General features: G+C 49.7%; 3 protein-coding genes across 6 annotated transcripts; 2 read left to right on the forward strand and 1 right to left on the reverse strand.

Annotated features, from left to right (window-relative positions):
* Positions 1–10,547: 10,547 nt before the first annotated feature.
* Positions 10,548–11,755, reverse strand: LOC147971845 (tuliposide A-converting enzyme 1, chloroplastic-like). Its single transcript, XM_087526371.1, has one exon. The coding sequence runs from the start codon at positions 11,645–11,647 to the stop codon at positions 10,673–10,675; it is 975 nt and encodes a 324-aa protein (XP_087382497.1). The 5' UTR covers positions 11,648–11,755; the 3' UTR covers positions 10,548–10,672.
* Positions 11,756–13,563: 1,808 nt separating this feature from the next.
* LOC125528029 (2-hydroxyisoflavanone dehydratase) lies at positions 13,564–15,451 on the forward strand. 3 transcript variants are annotated; one of them, XR_015604867.1, is made up of 3 exons: positions 13,564–14,776; positions 15,217–15,304; positions 15,403–15,451. XR_015604867.1 is itself a non-coding variant. In XM_048692547.2 (1 exon), exon 1 carries the CDS (start codon positions 13,768–13,770, stop codon positions 14,740–14,742), a length of 975 nt encoding a protein of 324 aa, XP_048548504.2. In that variant the 5' UTR covers positions 13,565–13,767; the 3' UTR covers positions 14,743–15,015. The 3 variants fall into 3 exon arrangements, 1 of the variants encoding a protein (XP_048548504.2); XR_015604866.1 differs by having other exon boundaries at positions 15,209–15,304; positions 15,403–15,443; XM_048692547.2 differs by lacking the exons at positions 15,217–15,304; positions 15,403–15,451 and having other exon boundaries at positions 13,565–15,015.
* A 419-nt stretch (positions 15,452–15,870) lies between these two features.
* LOC125528028 (patatin-like protein 2) lies at positions 15,871–23,410 on the forward strand. 2 transcript variants are annotated; one of them, XM_087526372.1, is made up of 9 exons: positions 15,871–15,965; positions 19,549–19,591; positions 20,637–20,840; positions 21,434–21,615; positions 21,694–21,880; positions 22,172–22,342; positions 22,463–22,765; positions 22,859–23,040; positions 23,120–23,410. In XM_087526372.1, the coding sequence occupies exons 3-9, from the start codon at positions 20,703–20,705 to the stop codon at positions 23,172–23,174; spliced, it is 1,218 nt and encodes a 405-aa protein (XP_087382498.1). In that variant the 5' UTR covers positions 15,871–15,965; positions 19,549–19,591; positions 20,637–20,702; the 3' UTR covers positions 23,175–23,410. The 2 variants fall into 2 exon arrangements, with proteins under 2 accessions (XP_087382498.1, XP_087382499.1); XM_087526373.1 differs by lacking the exons at positions 15,871–15,965; positions 19,549–19,591; positions 23,120–23,410 and having other exon boundaries at positions 20,686–20,840; positions 22,859–23,044.
* Positions 23,411–23,781: the final 371 nt, after the last annotated feature.

Genomic DNA, 23,781 nt, shown 5'->3' on the forward strand with positions numbered 1-23,781 from the left:
GGATGTGAAGAGTGCTTTTCTTAATGGTCCCATTAATGAACTGGTGTACGTCAAGCAACCCCCCGGGTTCGAGGATCCCTACTTTCCCGATCATGTGTATCAACTCGATAAAGGCACTCTATGGCCTTAAACAAGCCCCACGTGCGTGGTATGACCACCTTACCGAGTTTTTACAAGACCGTGGGTTTGAAGTTGGGATAATCGACCCCACTCTTTTTACTAAGAAGGTCAAAGGGGAGTTGTTTGTGTGCCAATTATATGTTGATGATATTATCTTTGGTTCTCCTAACAAAGCTTTCAATGAGGAATTTGCCGCTCTCATGACCTCAAAGTTCGAGATGTCCTCCATGGGGGAGTTGAAGTTCTTTCTAGGGTTCGAAGTGAAGCAAAGAAGAGAAGGAACCTTCATCAATCAATCCAAATACACTCAAGGCATGCTCAAGAGATTCAAGCTAAGTGACGTCAAGCCGGCTTCCACCCCAATGCCCACCAAGTGCCAACTTGATCTAGATCCCAATGGTAAAGTGGTGGATCAAAAGGTATACCGTTCCATGATTGGATCCTTGCTTTACCTTTGTGCATCTAGACCGGACATCATGTTGAGTGTGGGAATTTGTGCACGGTTTCAAGCCGCACCTAAGGAAAGTCACTATGTGGCCGTCAAACGAATCTTTCGATATTTGGCTCATACCCCAAACTTTGGCTTTTGGTACCCAAGAGGATCAAACTTCAAGCCTGTAGGGTACTCGGATTCCGATTGGGCGGGAGACAAAGTGGATAGGAAGTCCACTTCCGGAGGATGCCAATTCCTTGGTTGCTCGTTGGTAAGTTGGTCTTCCAAAAAGCAAAGTTGTGTGTCTGTCTCGTCCACCGAAGCGGAGTATGTTGCGGCCGGTAGTTGTTGTGCACAACTCTTATGGATGAGGCAAACTTTAAAGGACTACGGTGTCACTTGTGACAAAGTGCCTCTTTGGTGTGACAATGAAAGTGCCATCAAGATTTCTCTCAACCCGGTGCAACACTTCAAGACGAAGCATATTGAGATTCGGTATCACTTCATCCGGGATCACATTAGGCGAGGAGAGATCGAGCTCAACTATGTCAACACTCATGACAACCTTGCAGATATTTTTACGAAGCCCTTGGATGAAGCAAGATTTCGCGAGTTAAGGCATGAGCTAAATATCATTGATTCGAGCAATGTTGCTTGAACCCGTGCACACCCTACCACGCTCAATTTGTTGTCTAGTTTAGGTGTAGGCATGGACATAGGGGGAGTGTTGTTCTATCAATGAACTCTCCCTCCCCCCATTATGCATAAATTGATCAAGTCTTTCACTTTAGCCATTGTTGATGGCACGTGTGCTCAAAAGACGAGTTTTGGTCATGGGCCCAAGGTTAAAATCTTCGCGGCGCCATACCTCTTGACTCAAACATAGGTGGCTTCGGCCACCGCCCTCTCTTGAAGAGAGGTTTCTTGGCCTCTTGCTGGTGTGTTCTTTTGCTTTTCGTTGCGGGTTTTCTGTTTTTTTTGAGCTAAGCCATGTAGTCTAGTTGCCACGGTGTGCTGGGCGGTACTGCCGCTGCTGGCGAGCGGTACTACCGCTGATAAGCGGTACTACTGCTGGTGATGGACGGTACTACCATGGTGAGCGGTACTACGGCCACACCAGTGCGAAACTACTGCTTATGAGCGGTACTACCGCTCCCCAGCGCCGTACTACCGCTGCGGGGCGGGGCCAGGGGGTTTTTATCGGGGCAGGGGGAGGTTTCTTCTCCCCCATACCCATTCGCTCGCCCCCTCGTGCCTCTCCCTCTCTCCAGCACCGTTCCGCCGCGGAAGGGCTCCGGTGGATCTCCTCCTCCGGGGCGTTCCTCTCCATTTCCTTCGGTGGAGTCAGTCCCCACCTCGTCCTCTTGCCATGGATGCCGGTATTGCCCTCGTTCCTTCTCTCTTTTGGTCTTGCTTTTAGATCTTGTGCTTAGGGGCAATGGTGGTTGCATCTCTAGATTTTTGGCTAAATCTAGGCTTGAGTTGGTTGGATAAGGCAACTAGATCATCTAGATTGATGTTTGGTACGAAAATTTTGAATTTGGTAGGCCGGTAGTGCCGGATCTGTCCACGGTAGTAGTAAACCACTGTTTCACCGCCTCGCGCTTTGAAACTGCTGGGTATCCGCCTCAAGCCGTACTACCGCTCCCTTTGGAGCGGTACTACCGCTTGGCCTAGGGCGGTACTACCGCTCCCTTTGGGGCGGTACTACCGCTTGGGGCGGTACTACCGCGGGCAGGTCATGGTACTACCGCTGCATGCCACTTTCCATCATTCTCCTACCTTCCCTTGATCTTTTTGTTGTGTTTGTTGGCTTATGCTCATTTCTTCTGGTTGTTTTGCCTCCTTTTGTGTTTGGCTCCAGGTGATGACATTTCCGAGCAGCAAGGTCGCCGTATCAACCCCGGGCGTGCCACCTCCAAGCGCTACCGGACCTCAGAGCCTGCCGGTGGTTCCTCGAGCACCCAACCGCCTCCAGCAAGTGCTTCTGCAACTGTTCCTCCACCTCCTCAGCAATCGAAGCGAGCCGCCAACAAGCCGAAAGGGAAGGCTGTGACTGAGATGAATAGCAAGGAGTTTTGGGAGAAGCGTCGCCGCAACCCCTATACGGTGGACCAAGAACCCACTTTGGTCAACCGTCCGTTCTGGAACCGTTTTCAGTTTGCCATCTACTTTGATGTGATCAAGGCCAAGAAGAATCTCTATGTTGATGTTCGCTCCATTGACACCGATGCTATGGAGAAGGATCCAGAGTACTTTGGAGAAGCCTTTCAGATGTGCACTCAGCTGAACATTCTCAGGATCATGCAGTTCAACAAGGATTTCGATGTGGATTTGTTGGCTCAATTCTATGCCACCGTCCATCTTGGAACAGATAGCGACAGGACTCTGACTTGGATGACCAATGGCAAGCAGCTTTCTGTCAAGTGGGGGGCATTCATGGAGTTACTTGATGTGGTGGATAACGGGCTTGAGACTCCTGTCGGTTTCCGTCCTCACCGCCATGTTACTTCCACCCACAAGCAAGCCCTTTGGCCCTACTGCACTGTGAAGGTTCACCCTGTCACTGAGAAGAAGACCTACGAGTTGTGTCCGTATCTGGACATTCTTCATCGCATATTCCGTGAGACTCTCTTCCCTCACATTGGCAATCTGGATCAGGTTCACTCCTACCTTGTGGACATGCTCCTTTTCTGTCAGCATGAGAAGGAAGCAAATACTGGAGAGAGCCTGGATATCTCTCATGTCATGTGGTCTGAACTTGTATCTGCCGTGTCTGAGCGCAAGTGTCCTATCTATGGTCCCTTCATCATGAGGCTCATTGAGAGGGCCTGGGCACAGACTTATCCCAGAGTGCTGCTAGAAACTGGAGAGTTGGTGTCACATGAGATCAAGCGCCTGAGGAAGAAGGACAACTGGTCAGCGCCTCACACAGGGGGTCCTTCTGCTACTGCTGCCACGGGGGGCCCGTCTGCTACTGCTGCCATGGGAACTGAGGGTGAGGCTGCTCCTGATGCCCACGATGAGGACGTTAGCCACTCCAGTGCAGAACCATCTTGGGCCCAGAAGCTCAAGCGCAAGATGAAGAAGCTCTTCTGCATGGAGTCCCATGGTCAGTACATGACTCATGTGGCAGAGAAGAATGCCAGGACGCGCCACAAGGAGATCATGCGTCAGTTGGGAGCCACAGTTGTCAGTGGGTCTGAGGGACAGATCACTGAAGAGGAGGACTGGATTCATCAGAACTGTCACTGGACCGACTCCGATGCCGAGCACTTTTCAGCCCATGATGAAGATGCAGAGATGTGATGTTCAGGACCTTCCTCGCCCATCACCTGGAGTCGTAGTGTCCCTCTCTGCCCTTTTGGTGTCTCGATGCCAAAGGGGGAGAGAGTTTAGGAATTTGTGTTTGCGAGTGTGTCTTTGTGTCGTTCGTGTGCTTTCTCGTTGTTGGTTTTGTTTGGTTTTGTGCTTGTGAGACCTAAGTTCCAGACATATGGTGTAAGACATATGCTACCTTTGTTATCTTATCTATGTGTTATGCACCTCGGTATCTTATAGCTTGCATGCTTAGTTCTCATACATCGTGCTTAGGTTGTTGGTCTCTAAAATATAGGGGGAGCCGTGATCCTAGTATGTGTGCCGTGCAGTCCAAAGCACTTATCTAGTGTGCACAACATCTAGGGGGAGCCTGTCTATTTTTTTAGAGGTGTGGGTTCTCTTGCATTCTATGTCATTACTCTTTTCTGTGCAAATCCCGTATTGTCATCAATCCACCAAAAAGGGGGAGATTGTAAGGGCATATTTATCCCTACGGTGTTTTGGTGATTGATGACAATGCATTTGCGGACTAATCGGGTGCTTTGAGTTCTTTCAGATATTCATCCTTCGGCACGAAACGATTATTTCCCCTCGGCTCTCTACTCAAGACGGTGTAGCTTCCTTCGTGACTTTGTTGGTAGACTAAGTTTCGTAGTAGTCACCGTACTATCAAGAGGGGATCTGCTTCGGTATGGTTTGGGTGGAATCAACACGTACACGTTCTTCTCTCACCCACTGTTTCTCTCCATCTCTCTGGAGCTCCTCTTTTCTCCTCTGTGCGTGTTTTCCTGGACCCAGCGGTAGTACCGCGGGCCATAACGGTAGTACCGCTGAGACTCACTAAGCGGCAGTACCGCTCCTCGGAGCGGTAGTACCGCTTTATGGCCTCAGCAGCAGTACCGCTGCGGCTCCGTGTTCCTACCGCCTCGACTCGAGTGCGCATTTTCTCGTGTCGGGTTTTACGGCACTAGCTGCAGTATAGCGGTAGTACGGCTGAAGCTCAGCAAGCGGTAGTACCGCACCTCCGAGCGGTAGTACCGCTGGATGGCCTCAGCCGCAGTACCGCTGTGGCTCCGTGTTCCTACCGCCTCGACTCGAGTGCGCATTTTCTCGTGTCGGGTTTTACGGCACTAGCTGCAGTATAGCGGTAGTACGGCTGAAGCTCAGCAAGCGGTAGTACCGCACCTCCGAGCGGTAGTACCGCTGGATGGCCTCAGCCGCAGTACCGCTGTGGCTCCGTGTTCCTACCGCCTCGACTCGAGTGCGCATTTTCTCGTGTCGGGTTTTACGGTACTAGCTGCAGTAGTAGTGGCGGTAGTGCTTCTTGCGAGCGGTAGTACCGCCCTGGCTCCGCGGTAGTACCGCTCTGGGTTCCAGCCCCAGCCTCTTCTCTTCCAGCGCGGCAGTACCGCTGAGGTGGAGCGGTAGTACCGCTTATGAGCGGTAGTACCGCCCTGTCCCGGCGGTAGTACCGCTCTCTGCGGGGCTGAGTGGGGGGTAACGGTTGGTTTGTTCCCCCCACTATAAAAGGGTGTCTTCTTCCCCCCTTTGACTTACCTCTTCCACCATTAAAGCTCCATTATTGCTCCATGCTCCATTTTCGCCCGATCTCACTCCCTAGCCAACCAAACTTGTTGATTTGCTCGGGAGTGGTTGAGAAGGCCCCGATCTACACTTCCACCGAGAGATTTTTGATTCCCCCACTCATCCTTAGCGGATCTTGTTACTCTTGGGTGTTTGAGCACCCTAGACGGTTGAGGTCACCTCGGAGCCATATTCCATTGTGGTGAAGCTTCGTGGTCTTGTTGGGAGCCTCCGATTAAGTTGTGGAGTTTGCCCAACCTTGTTTGTAAAGGTTCGGTCGCCGCCTTCAAGGGCACCAATAGTGGAATCACGGCATCTCGCATTGTGTGAGGGCGTGAGGAGAATACGGTGGCCCTAGTGGCTTCTTGGGGAGCATTGTGCCTCCACACCGCTCCAACGGAGACGTACTTCCCCTCAAAAGGAAGGAACTTCGGTAATACATCCTCGTCTTCACCGGATCCACTCTTGGTTATCTCTTACCTTTACTTGTGCAAGCTCTTTAGTGTTTGTTCCCTTGCTTGCTTGTGTGCTTGTTGTTATTGCATCATATAGGTTGTTCACCTAGTTGCACATCTAGACAACCTACTTTGATGCAAAGATTAATTTGGTGAAGAAAAGCTAAAAACTGGTAGTTGCCTATTCACCCCCCCTCTAGTCAACCATATCGATCCTTTCAACCGCTATCCGCAATTGCAGAAGGATGAGTTGGAGCGGCAGTGTGCGCTCATGCTCGCGGCGGGCAGCATCCGGCTATCCACTTCACCGTTTACCGCGCCGGTGCTTCTCGTCCGCAAGTCAGACGGCACATGGCGTTTCTGCATCGACTACCGTGCCCTTAATGCTGTCACACTCAAGGATAAGTTCCCTATTCCGGTGGTCGACGAGCTCTTCGATGAGCTCCACGGGGCGCGCTTCTTCACCAAACTCGACCTCCGATCGGGGTACCACCAGGTGCGCATGCACCCTGATGACATCGCCAAGACGGCGTTTCGGACTCATCACGACCACTTCGAGTTCTTAGTGATGCCCTTTGGCCTCACCAATGCCCCGGCAACCTTCCAGGCTCTGATGAACGACGTCCTCCGGCCCTACTTACGCCGGTTTGTGCTCGTTTTCTTTGATGATATTCTGATCTACAGTGCATCTTGGGCCGAGCACCACAGCACGTCGTCATCGTCTTCAACGAGCTTCGGGCGCACCATCTCCATCTTAAGCGCTCGAAGTGCTCGTTCGGGACGCCTTCGGTGGCCTACTTAGGCCACGTCATCTCGGCCGACGGGGTTGCTATGGACGCCGATAAGGTGGCCGCCGTCGCTGCCTGGCTGACGCCCCAGTCTCCGCGGGTTTCTCGGCCTTGCTGGCTACTACCGAAAGTTCATCCGAGAGTTTGGTGTCATCGCTTCTCCACTCACGCGGTTGTTGCGCCGCGACGCTTTCGCCTGGGATGCGGAGGCGACGACAGCCTTCGAGGCCCTTAAGGGGGCCCTCACGACAGGGACCGTTCTTCAGATGCCGGACTTTGACCGGCCGTTCGTTGTGGACTGTGACGCCTCGGGTGTGGGGTTCGGCGCTGTGATTCATCAGGGCGAAGGCCCTCTCGCCTTCTTCAGCCGACCCTTTGCCCCGCGCCATCTCAAGCTCGCGGCGTACGAGCGGGAGCTCATTGGCTTGGTGCAGGCGGTGCGCCATTGGCGGCCCTATCTGTGGGGCCGGTCTTTTCAGATTCGCACGGACCACTACAGCCTCAAGTTCTTGCTGGATCAGAGGCTCTCCACCGTGCCCCAGCATCAGTGGATTAGCAAGCTCTTCGGCTTTGATTTCTCCGTCGAGTATCGCCTGGGTCGTCTTAACACCGTGGCCGATGCCTTATCCCGCCGCGATGCCGACCTCGACTCCGTCACCGGCGACTCCGAGGGGCGGGCACTCTGCATCCGCCCAGGGCCGACTTTCGGCCTCTTTGACGACATTTGCCGGGCCACCGCGAGCGCCGCCGACGCGGTTCTCCTGCAGCAGCAGTTGGCGGCCGGTGACCTGGAGGAGCCATGGCGCCTCTCCGACGGCTTGCTGGTCCATGGGCGCCGTGTCTTCGTTCCATCCCATGATGATCTCCGTCACCAGGTCTTGCTGCTAGCTCACTCGGCTGGCCATGAGGGTGTGCAGAAAACCCTCCATCGTCTCCGTGCCGACTTCTACATTCCTGGTGATCGTGCCCTCGTTCGCGATTGGGTGCGCTCTTGTGCGACGTGTCAGCGCAACAAGACGGAGACGCTACGGCCAGCTGGTCTTCTTCAACCCCTGAATGTGCCTTCTCAGGTCTGGGCCGATATCTCCATGGACTTCATCGAGGGGCTTCCCAAGGTGGGAGGCAAGTCAGTCATTCTCACGGTGGTCGACTGCTTCTCTAAATATGCTCACTTCATCGCGCTGGGGCATCCCTAGACCGCCGCGTCCGTGGCTCGTGCCTTCTTCGACGGTATTGTTCGTCTGCACGGATTTCCTGCTTCGATCGTCAGTGATCGCGACACGGTGTTCACAGGCCATGTCTGGCGCGATCTCTTTAGGATGGCGGGCGTTAAGCTCCGCTTCAGCACGGCCTTCCATCCCCAGACGGACGGCCAATCGGAGGTGGTTAACAAGGTGATCGCCATGTATTTACGCTGTGTTACTGGTGATCGGCCTCGCGCTTGGGTGGATTGGCTCGCATGGGCGGAGTACTGCTACAACACCTCCTACCATTCCGCCCTGCGTGCGACACCGTTTGAGGTGGTCTACGGGCGGCCACCTCCGCCGATCTTGCCGGTGGACCCGGCTACGGCGAGGACGGAGGCCGCGGGAGACCTTATTCGCACCCGTGACGAGATGCTTGCGGAGGTCCGTCAGCGTCTCCTTCAGGCACAGCAGCTGGCGCAACATTACTACAACAACCACCATCGCGAGGGGGAGTTCGCGGTGGGTGATTGGGTGTGGCTGCGTCTTCTCCACCGCTCTACGCAGTCACTCGACCCGTGCGCGAAGCGCAAGCTCGGGCCTTGCTACGCGGGACCTTTCGCCATCTTGGAGCGCATTGGGCAGGTGGCCTATCGTCTTCAACTGCCGGCCGGCGCTCGCATCCACGATGTGTTTCATGTGGGGCTGCTCAAGCCTTTTCATGGAGAGCCTCCGGCTGCTCCACCAGCGCTTCCCCCGACCACCAACGGACGTCTTCTTCCGGAGCCAGAGAAGGTGTTGAAGGCGCAACTTCGTCGCGGGGTGTGGTTCATCTTGATCCAGTGGGCGGGCCTTCCGGTGGAGGAGGCTACTTGGGAGCCACGTGAGGATTTCCGCCACCACTATCCAGACTTTCAGCTCGAGGACGAGCTGTTTGTGCAGGCGGGAAGAGATGTTATGACCGGTTTACAATACAACCGGATGAGGCCCGCTGGGCAGTAGATTAAGGGCTTGGCCCACAAGTTATCTTAGGCTAGTCGTTTTCAGGTTATAAATATTAGATTGTAAGATACCTTTTGAGATTAAGCAATAAAGATAGTTCTATCATATTGCCCGGCTCCAGAGGAGCCGGAAACCCTAGCCGCACCTTGCCCTAGCTGCGCCGCCCCTCTTCTTCTTCACGACGGCGCCAACACGCCGGAGCCGCCGCCCTCGCCCCCAACCCTCGCTGTCCTGCCCGTATAACCTACGGAGTAGAGCCGGTAGGAACCCTAGTCCTACCAAATATAAGATTTGAATTCTTGATAGCATCTTAAATCATAAAACAAAACAACTAAAATTTGATGTATAATTTCAATACTAATACAAGATGAAAATTGAGAGAGATTAGTATAATTTGCCTCACGACAATTTCTAGGACACATACAAAGATATGAGTTCTTCATAGCATCCGAAATCACAAAACAAAACAACTAAAATCTGATGTATAATTTCAACACTGATGCTAGATGAGAATTGAGAGAAATTAGTATAGATGTGTTAACCTGCTAGTTTGTTGGTCGGAGAAGTGAAGTAGGTTGTGTCGCTGAATCGCCACATGAATAAGATCCTCAGAAACAGAACAGGCCGGCAAGCGCACAAATGGCGGCAGGAAGCGCTTAATCCCACCCATGTACGCGCTAATCATAGACGAAAAAACACGGCTCCATGAGACTGGATCGGAGGCTACGTTCCTATCCGATGTATAACAAGATCGTTGGGCAGGCCTGGCCCCTGCTCGTCCCCTCATGCCTCCGCCATTGACCCGATCACCAAACGATTACATCCAACATTTGCTCCCAAGATAATTTGAATTTGAATTGCAATCATCTCTGCCGAGTCAACCTTGTAAACATGAGGCAAACACCCAGGTTGTTGCTGCTAGCACAACCCCAGCTGCTACTGACAATGTTTCAGCATGAAAGTATGCGTTGCAGACAGGCTGGTTAGGTATTGAAGCTCTAATAAAGTTCGTTGTCAAAACCCTAACTGACATAGCTGTAAGGTCCGGTGTCTAAATAGTTTCACCCTTGGCACTTTGCCGCAGTTGTAACCAGATGTACCACGAAGCTATAACAACCAGCTCTGACGTTGGCAGATCATCAAGCGGCTGTTGTTGCCGCACAGGAATATCCACTGTAATCGACCTTGATCGGTCTTCACTCACCGCCTTCTTAATCACTTCGGTTAGGCCAAGCACGGACCTGATCACCTCAGTTGCACGAGTTGTTTTTTACATTGTTATCTTGTTAAATGCATTGCTCAGACTTGTTCTTCAAGTTGAAAACCTAGAATCTAGTCTTTGGTGGTCAGATCCGATGACGACGATGCTTGAACGTCGCTTTCTTTTCGAAGATGTTGTTGTTGAAGAACTTTGTTGCCCTTATGATGTTAATTTATGATTGATGTGCACAAGGTCGTTGATGTAGTTTGTGGATCATTGTTGATCGCTTCGAGGCATTTTTTTTTCTTGTTTCCTCGCTTTAGGCATAGTTTTGGTCATGCATGCTTTTGTTATTTATTGGCGTGTTTTATTCGTGTGTATCGATGCTGGTTGCATGCATTCTAATATTACAGAGGCCGGTTGTTTATGTTTCATTTTGAGCCAATAAAATCCCACGAGGAAAGTAAACAGGTAACGCTGTATATCATCGCGATCAATCTTCTTCCCCAGATGCATCAACAACAAAAATACACAAGTTCAGACAACATGCGGTCTGAAAATGCCCGTGTCCGCGAGATATTGTTCTACAGATTCAGGAACCTGGCAATGGCGTCGTCCTGCCTGACGGCATCGTCGCAGGTGAAGTCGACGAGATGGAAGCAGTGGCCCTGCCCGGCCACCTCGAGCAGCTCCACCTCCCCAGCCCACCCGCTCGCCTTGAGCCCATCGCAGTACGCGCGGCCGCGGTCGCGGACCACGTCCGTCTCCGCGAGGCACACGAGCGCGCGCCGGCACGCCAGCCCGCGCATCGTCGGCGCGCCGGCGGCCAGCGGGTTGATCCACGGGTCGTCGACGCCCGTGGTCTGGGGGCACACCACGCGCCACATCTTCACCACGTTCTCGGCCATCACGGGGTCGCTGTCCTCGGAGGGCACCTTGCCGTGGCCCAGGAAGTAGGGGTGGACCAGCACGATGCCGCCGCTGATGGCCGCGCCGCGGGGCAGACCCTCGGCGCCGGCGCGCATCGCCAGGTGGTGCGCGATGTTGGCGCCCGCGCTCTCGCCGCCGAGGGACAGGCGGGAGAAGTCGCCGTGGTCGGCGAGCCAGGGCTCCTCGCCGGCGCCGCCGGGGGCGTGGGACGCCACCCAGCGTAGGGCTTGCCAGGAGTCGTCGTAGGCGGCGGGGAGGGGGTGCTCGGGCGCGAGGCGGTAGTCGACGGAGACGACGATGGCCCGGGCGCGCGCGGCGAGGGAGGAGAGGTACGCGTGGAAGACGGCGTTGAAGGCGGTGTGGAGGACGAAACCGCCGCCGTGGAAGTAGACGAGGACGGGTAGCTTCTTCCCGTCGACGCCCTCCGTGGCGAGGGGCGGGAGGTAGAGGCGGACGGCCACGTCGGGGGAGATTGTGCGGTCTTTCGAGGCGACGCCGGTGCCGGCGTCGGTAGAGGCCGGGACGGGGTCGGAGCCGAAGTAGCGCTCCACGCGGCCGCTCTTGAATACGCGGATGCAGTGCTCGATCTCCAGGACGACCTCGTCGTCGCTGGCGCCGGAGCCTGCCATGGGTCGGCGGGAGCTCTCTGTCCGCGGTGCCGCCGGTGGATTGTTTGTTGAAGCCCAAGTTGTTGGCGGATGAGTGGTTCAGCAACTTGACTTCCTATGGTTGGGCTTGGGCCACGTTAATGTGTAGTAGTTGGATCTCAACAACTTTTTCTTCCTTTCTTGAATTTTTGTGGAGTTGATTTTGACTTTAGCGCTCCTTTGGTTCATAGTGAAAGTGAAGTTTCTTCTCTATGATGCTACTATTCATGTGTTTTGTTCAAACGATTTTTCTCTTCATTTTTCTTTACCCCATTTTCCTTTGAACCACTTTCAAATGAAAGGCAGAGGAATTCTAACATCCATGTTGAGCTCCTTTTCAAATTCTTATGCACGAAGAAAGAGACTAAGAACTAAAGACCTTGGATTCAGGTGGTTTCACTTTAATTTGACCATATTTATTTTGATTCATGTGTTTTTCAATTCCTGTGAACCAAAGACCTACTTAACATAATTCATGTGTTTTACGATTTGTTTGTTTTGCCCGTCCATTCATATCATTTTTTCATGTTTTTCTATTCCTCAATTTTTAGGATCCTGCATACCAAATGAGCCCTTAAACTGTTAAGGCATTTGAAGGAAAATCTAGTAGGTGAATATTGGAGGAAAATGAATGGCTATGATTCATAAGTGATCAATCCTTTTGGTTGCATTAGTTTTGGCTAAACATGGATGCCATGAGACAAAATAAATTCGTGATTGCTATTTCTCAGGTACTTGAAAAATTAGCTCGGGTCAGTCGATTATGGGGCGAGGCCGAAGGCGGGGCCGACGTGAGGAGTGGCCCAGGCAAGGCCAAGCTAGGACCTGGCCGGAGACAGGGACGACGCATCAGGCTGCGACGTTCCGGTCGAAGGCGAGGAGGTAGGTTGGCCAGTGCAAGTCAAGGGGGGAGGGGGAGGGGGGGGGGGGGGGTTATGCCAGGGTCATCGCCATTGGGCGTCCATGCATCACTGAAGTATGTTGGTAAAGTTCGAGCATAGAAAACAGACGGGCCCCTCTGGTTCCTCAAGAGACAAGGAGAGAGAATCACAAATCTACACCCACAAAAATAAAAAGAATCACAAATCTAGAAATGCAAGAGGACCAAACCTCGGCTTGGCAAAATATCTTCTAAAATACATCATGCATGAATTATTAACCTTGACAAGTTCAAGGTTTACACAACAAAAAAAGGGGGAGGGGGGGGGGGGGATATATCCTTGTGGCTTGTGGGAAGGCTTGGCCGCTCCATCAAGCGGATTAAAACGAAGTACCTTCTACAAATTCAAATTTGTGCGTCTCGCCATCTTTGAAAATGTGTTTGATCTTTTGGAGGTTGTTCTAAAAATGAGTACTCTTGTGGGACGAGCTTGAAAAAACGTGCGTGCCATTCATGTACCATGCATGAATTATATTTATATAAGCTCTAGAGTTCCCGTTCATTTTGAGAATTTTCCTAATCCATTTTGCCCCGAGACTAATGCCCATATGTTTATATGTTTATACGATCCAAATAAAGCTCAAATGGTTAGGTTTTTTTATGGTAAAACCAACCTATTAGAGTTTAAGTTCCAGACTTGGCATTAGTGATTGTATTTTTTGAATTTATTTCAGACCTTTCGTCGATGTACGTTCAGTGGGAGGAGATGTTTCTATCGAGAGCCTGTGATGTATCTATCTCAAGATGATGTGACAGCTAAGTTTTTCGAAACTGTTTATAAGAATAGAGTATGCATGTATTTATAGGGATTAGTGTATGTATGAGTGTTTGCATAAAAACAAATATGTGATTCCGCAGGAATGCATAGTTACTATTTGAAGTTGTAGCCGGTGATTTTTTTCTTTCTAAAAGCTATTTTCCACTGGAACCATCCAATTCTTCTACATTATGATTTGCATCCCTCGCAGCCTCACTGATGCGCGGGCGCCGCCGCGCTGCTGGTCACCAGCTCATCGCCCCACGGTCAGATAATAGTAGATCTTCCAGATCCATGGCCTGAACCAGGCAGACACAACCAAAGGACCCCAGCAGTTCACTGATCTCTCACCTACTCCGTGGACATCCGAATTCCTTCACCCCCTCCCCCCGATCTGCCCACGCCATGTCCGACACGGGCGCCGGCGGCGACGAGGTCATCCACGACGCCCCCGGCTTCATTCGCGTCTACAAGAGCGGCCGCGTCGAGCGCTTCCTGCGGATCGACTTCGCCCCGCCCTGCACCGATGCGGCCACCGGCGTCTCCGCAAAGGACATCACCATCCTCCCGGGAGCCGGCGTGTCGGCGAGAGTCTACGTCCCGCCTGCCCCCGCCGGCGGCCAGCAGGGCAAGATCCCCGTCCTCGTATTCTTCCATGGTGGTGCCTTCTGCCTCGGCTCGGCGTTCGACGCCGCCGCGCACGGCCACGCCAACCAGCTCGCCGCGCGGGCCGGCGCGATCGTCGTGTCGGTGGAGTACCGCCTCGCGCCGGAGCACCCCGTCCCCGCGCTCTACGGGGACGCCTGGGCGGCGCTCCAGTGGGTGGCCGCGCACGCGGGCGGCCAGGGCGCGGAGCCCTGGCTGACCAACCACGCGGACTTCGGGCGCGTCCACGTCGGCGGCGAGAGCGCCGGCGCCAACATCGCGCACCACGCCGCAATGCGTGCTGGCGCCGAGGAGCTGGGCCACGGCGTGGAGGTGAGCTCGCTCGTGCTGATCCATCCCTACTTCTTAGGGGGCGACAGCTCCGAGTCGGACGAGATGGGCATGGCGTTGCTCGACGAGCTGGTGCGGCTTTGGCCGGTGGTCTGCCCGGGGACCAGTGGGTGCGACGACCCGTGGATCAACCCGATGGCGGAGAGAGCGCCCAGCCTAGCCAGGCTGGGGTGCAAGCGCGCTCTGGTATGCGTTGGGGGCAAGGACGCCATGAGGGGAAGGGGAAGGCTGTACCCTGAGAAATTGATTGGGAGTGGGTGGCAAGGCGAGGTGGAAATCTGGGAGGCGGATGGCCAGGGTCACGGCTTCCACCTCTTCCGGCCGACATGCGCCCAGGCGGAAGCGCAGGTCGGCGTCGTCGCTGAATTTCTGGGCCGCAGATGAGATCTCCTGTTCTCCGCTCATTCACATGACCAAGGCAATGTTCTTGAATTGGCTATTGTTGTACACTAGGAAGTTTGAGTTATGCTTAAAACATGCTTGTAGCTGTTCTTCAGTGGTTTTATCTTCAGTCTATAAGAACAAGGAGTATATTGTTACTACTGTCATATGGAGTTCAAATTCAAACCAGCTAGTCTGCCATTCTGTAAAATTATAAATTTGTATTTTGTAAGGGTTTAGGATGCTAAGATATGATTATGAAGTTCTCAAATTGCAGTAGAGCTTGCATTCTCAAGAATAAAAAGGGAAATACTAGTTCGAGCCTGAATCATCATCTTGGAGCCTTTTCCTACTTATATTTATGGCTAAAAATGTCAGATTGGGATGCTGCATAATACTCCCTCCGTCCCAAAATAAGTGTCTCAGCTTTGTACTAACTCTGAGTATATTGTGTTTCCATTTCGGCTAGCAATTCAGACTTTAATCAAAAGACAATCATTAAGCTTTCTCTGCTGGACATTCCTTCTGATGTTATTTCATTACATGACATGGCAGACTAAGAGAGGTACTGAACAATATACTCTTAGTAAGGCTTCTCTTAATAGTGCAATCCTATCGAGCAGTTGTGAAAATGTTGCTGATACGGTGGTGCTGGTCAAGCAGGCCATGACCACTATGATGAGCCACCAATCATTGAGCCAACAGATGTAAGGCATACTGCAGCACTTCTCGAATACCTTCATGCTCGATGGTGCTCGCAAGAGATCCCCAACAAATGGCTACAAATATCCTTGTTCAAGGCATGGATAACGTCCAAGCCATGGATACTGTCCTGGATAATCTTTTCCTTCCATGTCCTGCCGCACCGGGGTGTTGCACAGTGATTCCTTTACTTCTTGCATTGTTGCCGAGTCATTGACCACATGCAGTTTCCTCTGCCAACTGCAAAGGTAATACTGCTTTAGTAAGCTATTTGCGGTATGCAGGAAATATTATACTGTATTGCATAACCAGTACATTGAAAGAAATTGAAGATTAATATAGCAGCGACTTAGTTTATTTTTGCAGGGTTGCACATATTGATATTGCATTAATATGTTGTGTTTCACGAGTCAAGCAAGGTTTTTATGAAAAGAACCTGCATGACAAGAAGGGTCTTCAGTGTCAGTGGTGCCAGCAACTAGACAACAGACTGAACTGAAATGTAGTCAGCACTAGCATGCCAGGTAACTGCTCTTGTGAATTATGTGAGGATGTATATTTTTCTTGGGATACATATATTGGCCTTACTTTGAAGCAATCACTTGGCTAATTTACAAAACTAACTACTTACTGCTGATTGTAAGGATGCATAATTTTCTAGGGACACATATCAACCTACTTCGAAGTAATCACTTGCTTCATTACAGAACTAACTACTTACTACTGACATGATGACTTCTCCTTATGTGGCTTTGAAGTGCCATTATTTATTTATTTATTTATTTTGAAACAAATAGGCAAAAGCCTCACATACTTATATTAAAAGAAGAGTTACAATATGTACAAGGGTCTCTGGCTACAAAAGCAAGATTTTGGTAATCCTTAATGGCATCGGTAATGAAAAATTGTACTGCTAGTAGCAGCTGGCTGGAACTAGTTCTACAGCTCAGTTTTCAGTACATTGCATGATCCGAACTCAGCAAGATGGGTGATATCATCAATATTTTCTGGGAGCCTCCACTCTTCCAGTGTTCTGAACAATCCATGTGATGTCTTTCTCTTGATTGGTACTTCTCGACATCTCCAACATCTTCAGGCCCAAAGAAAGAAAATGAATCATCAGTGGCATCTTGGAGGCCACACATACTCATTTCCAGCTTCTGAGCATGCTGAAGAGTTTCTGCCATGGTACCTGCATGACAGACCACTGGGTTTTTTCATGCTTCTGCCTCGGCCCGTTTTCGCAGGAACTGCATCCTGGTCCTCTCCTTCGAGGGGCAGGAATTCACCTCTCACGCGGATAAAGCGGCTATCCTCCGGGATTATTATAAAGATCTCCTAGGCACTGCGCATCACTGTGACTGGACGTTCTCTTTATCTGATCTTTACCCTGGCGTCGCTCCCCTTCCTGACTCTTTGTCAGGACCCTTCTCCGCGGACGAGGTTCGGACAGCTTTTTTTGAAATGAACCGCCTTTCTAGCCCCGGGCCCGACGGTTTTGGCCCATCCTTCTATGTCTCTTTCTGGGACTTGATCTCCTCCGACGTCCAGGCGGTGTTCGATGACTTCTACGCCGGCACTATTGATCTCTCCAGATTCAACCGCGCCTTTTTAGTTCTCTTGCCTAAATCAGAGGCGGCTCGCTCCCCCTCTGATTTTCGGCCTATCTCGCTTCAGAATTGCATCATGAAAGCCATCACTAGGGCCCTCTGCTCCCGCCTTCAGCGACTCATCCACTCTATGGTGGACCCTGACCAGACGGGATTCCTCCCTGGGCGGCGTATCTCTGAGAACATCGTTTACGCCGCCGACCTTCTCCGAGCCTGCCATTTGCGCAAGGCTCCTACTGTGATCTTTAAGATCGACTTTCGCAAAGCCTTTGACTCCGTTAATTGGTCGAGCCTTCTCATGATTTTGTCTGCTCGGGGTTTCGACAACCGTTGGTGTGGCTGGATCCACTCTATCCTTTCTACTGGCCACACCTCGGTGCTTCTCAACAATGTCCCAGGTGACTGGATCCTTTGCCGCAACGGCCTTCGCCAAGGTGACGCCCTATCCCCTTACCTCTTTATTATTGTTGCGGACGTTCAACGCATGACGCAGGCTGCAAGCGCCGCCGGCCGGCTGCAGCACCCAATCGATCCCTCCCTCCCTTGCCCCGTCTTGCAATACGCAGATGATACTTTAATCCTTTGTCGTGCCGACCTCCCTTCCGTTACTTATCTTAAAAACATCCTCGATGCTTTTGCCTTGGCGACCGGGCTCACCATTAACTTCCATAAATCTGGATTTGTCCCCATGCACTGCTCCTCCGAGCTGTCTGCTCAGATGGCCGCTATCCTGGGATGCCCCATATCCACCTTCCCTCAACCCTACCTTGGTCTCCCCCTCTCCCCTCTAAAGCTCCCCATCTCTGCCTATGACCCCCTCATCAACTCCTTTGATAAGTATCTGTCCGGGTGGCGCGCTCTTCTCCTTTCCTCGGGCGGTAGGCTTGTTCTCTGTAATGCCGTGCTTAATAACCTTGCCACCTATTATATGTGTTCCTTTATGCTACCCCCTGGAGTGCTTGAGCAGATTGATCGTCGATGTCGTGCTTTCTTTTGGACCGGCAAGGATACTTGCTCTGGTGCTCGCTGTTTAATTGCTTGGGACAAAGTGTGTGTTGATGTGCAGGAAGGCGGACTTGGCATTCGCGACCTCCGGCGGCAAAACATGCGCCTTCTTCTCAACTTCGTCGACGCTCTTCACCGGCCTGGGTCCCCGCCTTGGAAGCTTTGGTTCCTCCGTAACGTCAGGGGTGACGTTGGGGACCCCTGCTCGGCGCCCTCGTTCCTCCAGACGATCATGCAGGCGGCGCTCCCGACCTACCGATCCATCACTCGGGTGCAGCTTGGAGACGGGCGCACCACCTCCTTCTGGCAGGATCGGTGGCTCCCAGGCGGCGCGCTCTGCTTCACCTTCGAGGCGCTCTTCTCCCACTCGACGCGGCCCAACGCCTCGGTCGCTGCAGTTATCCAGGGCGGCCTCGCGCTCCAGCCGAGGCTCTCCGCAGTGGCGGCCGGTCAGCTCAGTGTCGTGCATGCACTCTTGCGCGATGTTCATCTGTTGGGTGTGCATGATCATCGCTTCATGGCGTGGGGAGGTGACCTTACCTTCAGCTCCCGAGCTGCTTTTCGTGTTCTGTCGCCTCACGGCGTGCTCGACCAGGATTCCATCGACATCTGGGGCTCCAGGCTCCCTAGCAAAATCAAGATTTTCGCGAGGCTACTGGTCGGCAATCGGCTTAGCACTCGGGCTAACTTGTACGCCAAAAACTGCGCCTCTTCTCCAACATGTGCCTCCTGCCAGGCGGAGGAAACGACGGACCACCTCTTCGCTGCATGTCCTCGTGTGGCTCCGGTCTGGGCTAGGCTTGGCCTGGGCACCTTCTACTCCGTTGGTGAAATTCTCTCTACTCAACCCTCGCTGCAAATTGATGCTGCTGCCTGGAAAGATGGCCTCTACATCCTGATGTGGAGCGTGTGGAAAGCCAGGAATGATGTGGTCTTCAACTCCATCATATGCGGGACTTGCGACGTCCTCCGGCGAGCAGCCGACGATACGCTTCTGTGGTCCAAGCGCTTTGAGACTGGACCGAGGGAGCAGCTCCTCCTGTTTCGCTCCTTCCTTTTCTCAGCCACCTAGTCTTCCTCTCTCTCTTTTTCTGTTTTTTTGCCTCCTATCTTGATGTTTTTTATCTCCTCGATGGAAAACACTGTATGACGCTAAGTCGCTTTCGGGTAATATAACAACCGGTGGGGCTTTCGCCCCCCCGTCATTCTCGAAAAAAAAAGGATATTCACGCAAACTATTACTGGCATGCCATGTATTATAACTGTTTATCTTGATTTATGCAGTGAGTTTCCATGGCTCTATCTGACTACAGTTTCGTCCATATAAGCTTGCAGTATCAGTTGTTTTAATATTTAGTCTTCATCTCCCATGTAGGAAAAGCTATGCAGTAACTTCACATATTATCTGACTGCAATTGCATGGTTGCGCCCGTATAAGTTTGCACAATGAATTGTTTTAACTTTTGTTCTCCATCTTCCATGTATGAATCAGAGAAAGCGTGACTGGAAACTAGGTTATTCGGTGATGAAGCGAAGTAAGTTAGGTTTATTTGAATTTGGTAGATAATTTGTTGTTTTGATTTTTTTTCTGCAGGAGACAAAGAATAGCATGTATCTTTAACTACTCTGGATTTGTGATAAATATTTTCCAGCGTTACCATTCCTACGTTTTCTTCCTCTGGGAATCAAACGAATATTCTAATATTTATTTGTTCACGGGATCTTAAATCTAATTGTTTTTCACAATATGATATTTTAGTATTATCACATGATATCTTACTTGACGGGCTACATCACCTTTCCTTACACATTTTACCTAGCCAAAGCTGAACGCTACACCATTTCTCAAAAATAAAATAAAATAACTGAAGACTTGCATAAGTTCGTCGGATCTAGACAGCAATCTTATGTACTTAACTAGGATATCATTTGGGTACAACGTGGATGAGAATACGTAATCAGTGATGCAACAACCGTCCAGCTAAAAGAAAACTGGCACAAATTGAATGCCACCATGTTTTTTCCCCATTGCTGCATACTGCCTAAAATTCAAATGCTTCAGCAGTGCAGGTTCCTCGATATCATCCTCAAAGGGCATGCCTAAGACATCCCATTTAGGTCAATCAACTCATACTAGTACACAAATTGTTCATCATATTATTTAGATTGCGTGCATCGCAAGTATGGCCATATTGTGACAGAGCACAAAGCTAAGATTTATTAGCTCCATGCAAGTTTAGGTCAACTTTCTAACAGGACCAACACTTGGGTCATGGAAATTCTCTTTTCCTGGCAGCACCTTCAGGGCACTAGAATAGCCCCTAGTCCAAGGGCAACTGAGAAAGAGACATTTGTCCTTCTTGCATTCGAACCTCATATTTTCAACAGAAAATAAAGCATGCACTTTTGCAACTTTAATTCTACACATCTTCTCATGAATGAAGATTATTAAGATCTTATTATCGCACGTTTAAGTTATTCGTAATGACTATTCCTGAATGTTATAAACATACACTACCTGCATTGCCACGAAAGTTCTCATCAAAGTCTATTAATACGTGTGCTCTACATTAACTTGAGGACTCAACATTGCCGTCCTCGGAGAACTACAATTCTGTGCAACCTACCCTTGAAGAGAGCAGATATATGGAGACTGGAAAACACATCTTGTGCAGACAACCACCAACTTATGGCAACCTCATCACAATTCTCTCGATCGATGGTGGAGGGATTCGAGGAATCATTCCAGCTGTTGCTCTTGCCTTTCTAGAATCAGAGTTGCAGGTAAACCTGTAGTTATGTAGCACGATTGATTTTCATATCTTGTGATATTGGCAATTTAACAAGGCAACACTACCTGGTGAGAAATATAATAGATTAGAACTCCATGTTCCATCAGATGAAATAAGCTTGCAATTTTTTTTTGGTTTGTTTAAAGTTCAAACTCTCAGGGTTTAACTCAATTCACTAACCATATCTTATTAACTTCAACTGTAAAGTTACTTGCATAAGCCAAGTAAATCTTAAAGTTTGCATTAGTGTCGCAATTAGGGTGCTGTCTTGTTGTCTGCTCCCTACTCTTTTATTGTTATTTATGCACATGTAGATGTTGAGCAGTTGCAGTCATGCAGAAGATTCAAATTCTTGGAAAATTGGATTTATATTTAGTATTACATCAGTTCAATATTCTGCTAATGCTAGTTCTGTATTTCTGGTTCTTTTATCTCAACTGGACTGGTGGACTGAATATACTTGATGTGTAACAATGATTTTGTTTCCATCTGCCCCAGCATATGCTCCTTTCTTTAGAAACGCATTAATTTTCAATTGACGCTCTTGATTGCATCCCACTGAAACTGTTATGTTAACTTCTAAAGAAACTTGATGGAGAGGAAGCCCGGTTAGCAGACTACTTTGATGTCATTGCTGGGACCAGCACAGGGGGACTTGTGACTGCGATGCTCACTGCACCAAATAAGAAGAGAAGACCACTTTTTGCGGCGAAGGATATTCAAGCATTTTATATGAACCATGCTCCCAGAATTTTCCCACAGCTCAGGTGAACGATATATTATGGTTTTTGACTTGTTGATTGGATTGTGAACTTGTCCAGTAACACATATTGTCTGTTTTTTAGGGGTGCATTTGGTAGGATAATGGGGATACTTCGCTCATTGTCAGGACCTTATTATGATGGTAAGTACCTTCATGAAGTTGTGAGAAAGAAGTTAGGAAGTGCCAGGCTGCATCAGACGTTAACAAATGTGGTAATACCAACTTTTGACATCAAGCGGCTACAACCAACCATTTTTTCGTCGTATGAGGTTTCCCTCTTTCCCTCTCTCTCAAATCTTTCAGGAGTCCTAATTTGAGCACCTGTAAAATATGGTACATGTTTCTTTGTATTGGATGCTAGTTATAGTAAGTGAGAACCAATTCATTTCAATGGCACAAGAAACACATGCTACTAAAATGTGTATTTCTTTGTTTTCTCTGTAAATTTACTTCAAAGGGAGAACATATATATGAGGCAGTAGTGAGAGGTCGAGAACTTCCATTAATCCTCCATGATGGAGATTTTGCACAAAAATGAACTTTCTATTATCATGTGACAGGTTAAGAAGAAGAAGAAGAAAAACACAATGAATGCTTTGTTATCAGATATTTGCATCAGCACATCCGCTGCTCCAACTTATTTGCCTGCGCATTACTTCAAGACTGAAGATTCTCATGGAAACATCAAGGAGTTTAATCTTATTGATGGGGGAGTAGCTGCCAATAATCCGGTACTATTGCTGCCTGTAGTTTTGCATAACATACAGCATGCAGCATGTGCTTGATTCAGAGACTGAAGGAAAATCTTGAAATTTTGAAATAGACCTAATATCTGTCTTTGTTGTGTTTAGGCCTTAGTTGCCATTGGAGAAGTAAGCAAGCAGATATTCAAGCAAGATCCAGATTTCTTCCCAATAAAACCTATGGACTATGGCCGGTTTTTGGTCATTTCACTTGGCACAGGCTCATCAAAATTTGAAGAGAAGTACGATGCACAAAAGGCTAAATCATGGGGAGTGTTGGATTGGTTACTTAGCAGTGGATCTACACCATTAGTAGATATTTTCACACGGGCAAGTGCAGATATGGTGGATATTCACATTGCTTCTGTTTTCAAAGCCTTACATTCGGAGCAGAACTATCTGAGAATTCAAGTAAGTAAATGCAGGCACCTTATTTGTACTGTACAAAGTAACCAATAAAAATCAGCTTCCTTTTACTCAGAGAATACCATTTCTACATGACAGGATGATAACCTACGGGGGACACTCTCCTCAGTTGATGTTGCCACCAAGGATAACTTGGAGAAACTTGTCAATGTTGGAGAGATGCTGCTAAAGAAACCTGTCTCACGGGCAAATTTGGAGACTGGCCAAATGGTGCCTGCTTGCAGTGACATAGAGGAGACCAATGAGGAAGCACTCAAGAGGTGAGCTTGCGACCACCTATCAGGTTACTGTAATTACGGTATGCATCTACTTATGAGCTAATAAGCACCTTATTTCCAGATTTGCAAAGCTGTTGTCTGATGAAAAGCAAATTCGCCAAGCAAGATCGCCATAATGAAGTCCGGTCTCTTTTGTGTCAATGCTGTGCCAGAGATTTTTTTTTCTCTGCATGGCATACACCAGTTAGCAATTAGTTGATTTGTTTGTTGAAGTTTCACTGTAATGTAGTTAAATAAATATGTAGTGAGGCTTACTGACTGATATAGCTTGATAATGTTAGGCGCCGATGGCTTTATTGATATGTAAATACAAATGTTCTTTTAAATAAAACTAAGCATTTAATTAGTGTTCTGTTGTGTTATCAATTCCACTGGTTTTATGTCAGCCGATGAGTTCTGAAGGATTTCAGGCCGACCATGCGGCGGGACATTCGGAACAAAGAGATAGCCGCCGCTGCTGCATGGAACAAGTACCTGGTACGATATCTCTTCGCTTTGTACGTAGAAATAGTTAAACCTATCTCTGCTTTGGGTAATGAGTATCAAGCAAGTGAGATGCCTTTTGAAGAAGAACGCTTTACCCAACGCTTTACCCTTTAGTACTACTTGAGATACTGCTGTTGGGAATTGTCAAAGAGACATCTAATTCTTATAGGGTTTGCAGCATGGACAGACTGGATAAATAAATAGCAAAGCGCTTCACTAACTCAAAGCACTTCATTT

The sequence above is a fragment of the Triticum urartu genome, chromosome 5A (assembly GCF_056163025.1).
Source record: "Triticum urartu cultivar PI428250 chromosome 5A, HENAU_Tu73, whole genome shotgun sequence".
NCBI lineage: Eukaryota > Viridiplantae > Streptophyta > Magnoliopsida > Poales > Poaceae > Triticum > Triticum urartu.